At 44.5% G+C, this 6,311-nt stretch overlaps 1 protein-coding gene across 1 annotated transcript; it reads right to left on the reverse strand.

Moving 5' to 3' along the window:
* Window positions 1-1,604: 1,604 nt before the first annotated feature.
* On the reverse strand, window positions 1,605-2,531 carry LOC101993227 (olfactory receptor 1019-like). Its single transcript, XM_005350016.2, has one exon. It carries the CDS (start codon window positions 2,529-2,531, stop codon window positions 1,605-1,607), a length of 927 nt encoding a protein of 308 aa, XP_005350073.1.
* Window positions 2,532-6,311: the final 3,780 nt, after the last annotated feature.

Here is a 6,311-nt window from a genome sequence, read left to right on the forward strand (position 1 = left end):
TAACGCTATTTGTTGAGGATGCTTTCTTTTTTCCATTTTTAAAATTTTTATTGAGCTTTACGTTTTTTTTCCTGCTCTCCTCCCTGCATCTCCTCTTCCCTTTAACCCTCTCTCAAGTTCACTCAGGAGATCTTTTCTTTTTCTACTTCCCATGTTGATTAGGTCTATATATGTCTCTCTTAGGATTCACATTGTTGTCTAGATTCTCTAGGATTATGACTTGTGGACTGGTTTTCTTTGCTCTATGTTTATAATGCACTCATGAGCGAGTACATGTGATATTTGTCTTGCTGGGTCTGGGTTATCTCACTCAACATGATGTTTTCTAGCTCCATCCATTTGCCTGAAAAATTCAAGATGTTGTTATTTCTTTCTGCTGTGTAGTACTCCATTGTGTAAATGTACCACATTTTCCTTATCCATTCTTTGGTTGAGGGGCATTCAGGTTTTTTCCAGGTTCTGGCTATGACAAGCAATGCTGCTATGAGCATAGTTGAGCACATGTTTTTGGCAAGATTGAGCATCCTTTGGATATATATTCCAAAGTGGTATTACTGGGTCTTGAGGAAGGTTGTTTCCTAATTTTCTGATAAATCACCACACTGACATCCAAAGGGACTGTACCAGGGTACATTCCCACCAGAAATGCAGAGGGTTTCCCTTTACCCACAGGCTTTCCTGCATAAGTTGTCATCAGTGTTTTTGATCTTAAATTTTTTGTATATTTTGGAGATCAGACCTCTGTCTGATGTGAGGTTAGTGAAGATATTTTCCTATTCTGTAGGTTGTTATTTTGGCTTGCTGACCATGTCCTCTGACTTCCCTTTGGGATGGACTGGAAGCTATAAGATGAAGTACACACACACACACACACACACACACACACACACACACACACACACACACGAGTGAGAGAGAGAGAGAGAGAAATACAGGGAGAGAATGTCTATTCCATGTGGGGACTTCAGAGTCACTCAAAATTGTACTCCTGAGTTCTCCCAGAGCCTGGAAATAATGAGTCAAACAGCCCCGCTGGCTGGCCATTTCCTTGTGTATAAATTCAGGTTCTGCAAACAGAGATGGGAACAAGACTGAATGAGCTGTCTAGGTCATCCTGTAGTAGAAAACTGGGCAGTTGGAAAGCAGGTCAGCATAGGGCTGAATACCAACCACCAAAAAGCTTCTTCAGATGAATATAGGACAAATGTCTCTGGTAGCAGACACAATTTTTTTTGTGTGTATTTCTTTCTGTCTCAATAATCTATCTAGTTATATATTTTCACTTGATTTTAGCCATTCAGTTTGTTATTTCTTTGAAGATTCTGAGACACAAAGTTACATTTTTTAAATGCTACTATTTATGTGTATATCTGTATGCAGATAGCACACATGGGTCTGGATGCCTCTGGAAACCAGAAGAGGGTCTAGAATCCACTGGAGTTGAAAGGTCACTGCAGGGACTGGGATGGTCTCCTGCAGCCTCTGCAACTGGCTTAGTCAGCAGGCGTTGAGTGTCACAGGAAGGGAAGGGTGTGATGTGTATGGGGGTGAAACTCTTGGCTCCATTTCCACCATGAGAGCCACACACTGTAGTCTTGGAGGACTCAGTATTTTTTTCTGCAATATAGTTTCTGCAGAGCAAACTTCATATCTTTGTTCCTCAGACAATAGACCACTGGGTTCAAAGACGGAGTGAGGACAGAGTAGAAAATAGATGCCAGGCGACCCTGGGTCGGGGAGTACCGAGAGGCGGGCCTCAGGTACACGAAGCTTCCAGTTCCATAAAACAAGACGACTGTGGTCAGGTGAGAGGAGCAGGTGGAAAAGGCCTTCCACCTGCCGTCCACTGAGGGGATGCGGACAACTGTGGACACGATGCCCACATAGGAGAGGACCGTGAGGGCGAAGGCGCTCATGACGATGCAGCTGCTCACAGCGAAGCCCACCTCCTCATTGAGATGGTAGTCAGTGCAGGACAGCCTCATGACTGCAGGGATGTCACAGAAGAAGTGTTCAACAACATTGGGTCCACAGTAGGGGAGGGAGAAGGTGTTGAAAGTGTGGAAGGCAGAGTAGATGGCCCCACTCACCCAGGCAGTGACCACCAGCTCAACACGACATTTGTGGCTCATGATGGTTCCATAGAGCAGTGGTCTGAGGATGGCCAGGTACCGGTCATAAGCCATGGCCGTGAGCAGGAAACATTCAGTAGCAGAGAGCGTGATAAATATGTAAAGCTGTGCTACACACTCAAGATAGGAGATGAGCCCCGAGCCTGTGAAGGACATAACCACTGCCTTGGGGATGGTGGCTGAAGTGTAACACATGTCCAGGAAAGATAAATTCTTCAGGAAGAAGTACATGGGGGAGTGGAGCCTACTGTCTCTCACCACAGCTGCGATGATGGAGATGTTCCCTAGGAGGCCGAATGTGTAGACAAGCAGGAAAAACGGGATGACCACCAATCCCAGCTGTGGGGTGTCTGAGAAGCCCACGAGGATGAAGTGAGTCACTCTTGTGTGGTTGGACATGTCTGCTCCAATTGTGTTCAGATGCAGGGGCCACACACAGCTAAGGGAGGGGACAGCAAGAGGAGACAGGCTCAGACGTGTGTATGCAGCTCCATGTTGTCATGGCTTCCATCAGAAAGCTATCACCACGAAGCAGCTTATCTAAAGGGCATTTCGAAGAACTCAGAAGGATGAGAGAGAAAGTGAGTTAAAGGAGGGGGAGAGAGCACATCTGCCAAAGTTCTATTGCCGGTAAATTCACCTTGTATTCAAGTGGGAAGCAGTCCCTGGTGTTTGCTTTCTATGTAATGAAGCAAATAATTTCATAACCATTTCAATGTTGTTTTGAAAGATAGAGTTTTTTAGTTTTACTCTCATTTTTAACACATTTCCATCTTAATAGCCTATAGATTTTCTGAAACTCCTCCTTTTCTTTCTGTTGCTGATTCACCTCTCCAATACACACATACCTCCTTTACTAGTAATTTTTTTTATTAATTATCCTTTAAAAAATTTTTATTAATTTTTTTTTTTTTGGTTTTTCGAGACAGGGTTTCTCTGTGGCTTTGGAGCCTGTCCTGGCACTAGCTCTGTAGACCAGGCTGGTCTCGAACTCACAGAGATCCACCTGCCTCTGCCTCCCGAGTGCTGGGATTAAAGGCGTGCGCCACCATCGCCCGGCTTTTATTAATTTTTTAAGATTCATTTTTTTAAATAAAAAATCATTCTATGAATAGCGTTGGGCCAATATCCTCCGCTGGGGAAGACATATAATATGTACACTTGAGTTGTAGGTTTGTGTCAATCCCTCTTCCTAGAGACCTTGATTTTGCTTATTATTCCTTCTGCTTTTTTATTTTCAACTGTATGGGTGTGTGACACAGGAACATGCTGCACTCTTTCTCTGCCTGTAGAGAAGGTCAGTGCCTGACGATGAGCCCTCAGTGGACATTAGTGAGTTGGCAAATCAAAGCAAGCATCTGTGGTCTCCCTCAGACATCAGCCTCAGTCCAGACTCTGCCTCTGAGAAACCCCGCCAAACGATGACCCCCTCCCCAGAAATGCTCAAGACCACTCCCACATGGTATTTAAATTTACCCTAGAGAACAAACATGTGGTTTGTGGTCTTCCTTCCCCATCTCCTCTCTGAGGTTCTGGAAGGCTCCCGTGGAAAGCTGGCATCCATTAAACCTGGGCTTTTTCTAATTTTGTTTGATTTGGTCTGATTCGAATTATTACGTCTGCGGAGAGGTTTATCGGGGTGAAGAAACTTTTCATTATGGAAGTATCTTTTGCTCTGAGCTCTTTTCCTAGCTCATCAGCAGCTCCAGAGAAGACATTTGCCACAGGTGCTGAGCAGGAGCGCCGAGGCTCCCACTTTCATCATGTATTTCCAACCCTCCTGACTGCATGACTATTTGCCTGAGGACCGCTGTGGCGAGTCCACAAGACTATACAGCAAGTGTACAGCTGACAGATCAGCAGGCAAATTTACAAAAAATATAATATTGTGAAGAACCCTTTTTTCAGAGCTGCGGGAACTCCTGTCTTTGGGATAAGTCACTGTTAATTCTGTAGAAACCTTGTGAAATCACATTTCTCCTCTCTGTATTATCCCAGCAGTGCAAAGCTGATTGCTCCTGTAGGGTAACTGGATATCGCCCTCCACACCCTGAAACCATGGTTCTCATACTCATTTTCACTCAGTCAAACCATTGTTCTCTTAGCCAAAATCTACAGAAACTAGTCACCCACAAGTATCTTTACTGACAGGATTCATCAACAAGGAAGGAGCCGATATGTCTGCTCCAAAAGCAGACTCAGGAAGGTGTAATCTATTGGCCCTCTGCTCTAACCTATCAAGTATTAATATTCTGTATTTACCATTCACCTTGGTTTCGATTAACATAAGATCATAGCCCAGGAAACTGTTTTTACCTTTACCCCTAGAGATATAGAAAAAAGGTTTGAGTTGCTTAATCAGACTCAGAGAAATTAATTCTCACTTGGGTACTGTCAGGCACCGTGCTGGAGTCAAAAGCAAAGTCCCCAAAAGATTCCTTTTAACTCAACCAACTACAGGCACCTTGCCTCCCTCCCAGACCCTCACTATAAATACCAATGCTGTGTTCCCAATACTGCCTGGGAGCTTCCCAGCCCAGCTCTCTCTGAGATGTAAGGCGCCTCCTTGTCAGAGCCACCTGTTTTTTGTGACTCTGAAATTACATGCTTGATCCTATTGTTACCACCTATGGAATCACTAACTTTTCTGTATGCTTATATGAACTCAAAGCTTTGTGGAGAATGGCCCTTTTTACCCTTTTCCCCATTTCCTTTTTACCCTTCTTCACTTTTCCCCCTTCTTCCCTTCCTTCCCCCCACCCATCTTCCTTTCCATCCCCCAAGGAATAAAGAAACGAGCAGAAGGAACCTGCTCCAGTCAGTCAGTTTGTTCTGCCCCTCAGATCCTTTTCCACTGCCATAGAGAATCGTAGCTGAACCCTGTGGGGATGCTGAGGCTGGTACTCAAGACCACCCTGATAGACCTCCCCCAAACCTCCATGTGAGCTGGGAGGGAGCAATGCAGGCATGGGGGCCAATGAAGGCACCGGCTATAGCCTGGGTGCTGGACTAGATTCTGGGCAGCTGCAGGAGCAGTGTGGGGATTTCCCTTAGGAAAGGCAAATGTGCACAGGGCTTGGGAAAGGGCAAAGACTGCAGAGCACAACTGCAGTTGTGGGACAGAAGTGTCTTTGGCCGTACCTGGAATTCCTGGAATAGCTTATCAGATATATCCCATTGAATGGAAGGAGACATACTTGAAGGGGTTGGGTGTGGAGGAGTGGGTGTAGAGCTCCTGGTAACAGCCCCAAGTTTTCTGGGACTGGAGAGACGACTCAGAAGTTAAGAGCACTTGATGTTCTTCTAAAGAATTGGGTTCAGTTTCCAGCACCCACATGGCAGTTCACAATTGTCTGTAACTCCAGTTCCAGAGCATCTGACACCCTCATACAAGCATGCAGGCAAAACCACAGCGTACATTAAAGAAATAAATATTCTAAAAAACTGTGTTTTCTGAAGTTTTGTAAAATCCACAGAAATACAAGCAATATAAGTATATTTCTAGAAGTCAGAGGTGAGAAAGAGTCTTCTCCTGTGGAAGAGGATTAACCTTGGGTGGCACTGACCCTGAGGGGTCAGCAGGCTGCAGCCAGAAAGACTCTAGGTTCACTGGTGGGGTGACTGTGATTGTCACCTTGACTGAGGCAATGTAATGGTGGCTGTGGGCCAGGTGCTGCCTCCTCTTTCACTCCCTCCCATCTTTCCAGTCGTCCCTTCCTAAATCGGCATGACAAACCGTGGCACAAGATAACCACTTATGGTGTTGAAGAAAACCAAAGCCGATCCTGACTGGTTCCTCTGGCTGAAGGACTGATAGAATCTGATGGGATATGGATTTTGAAAGAAAATGACATTAAAGTTGAAGATATTTGCTAATCTCATTTGTAAAAATGAGAGGACATTTACAACATTTGTTTTTGGGCTTGTGGAAACATGTAACTTCCGAGTTTTGACACACTTCCTCTAAGAATGCCCTTGTCAATGTAACAAACATTAAATACCAACACAACTGGGACTGTTTTAACATTATGTCTTTACATTGTAAGTCTCCCTCATTTGTCTACAAATTACTCAAACTTGCAGTTTTTGTCTCTATAAATCATGTTTCATATTCAAAGTGTATCTTGGGTATGAAACTAAAAGCAACTTACTGATAAAGGTGTGTGTAAGAAAGTGATG

The sequence above is a fragment of the Microtus ochrogaster genome, chromosome 7, assembly GCF_000317375.1.
Source record: "Microtus ochrogaster isolate Prairie Vole_2 chromosome 7, MicOch1.0, whole genome shotgun sequence".
In the NCBI taxonomy this organism is placed as follows: domain Eukaryota; kingdom Metazoa; phylum Chordata; class Mammalia; order Rodentia; family Cricetidae; genus Microtus; species Microtus ochrogaster.

Coding starts and splice junctions, on each gene's coding strand:
- LOC101993227 (XM_005350016.2), bottom strand. CDS start 2,531: ATGTCCAACCACACAAGAGTGACTCACTTCATCCTCGTGGGCTTCTCA.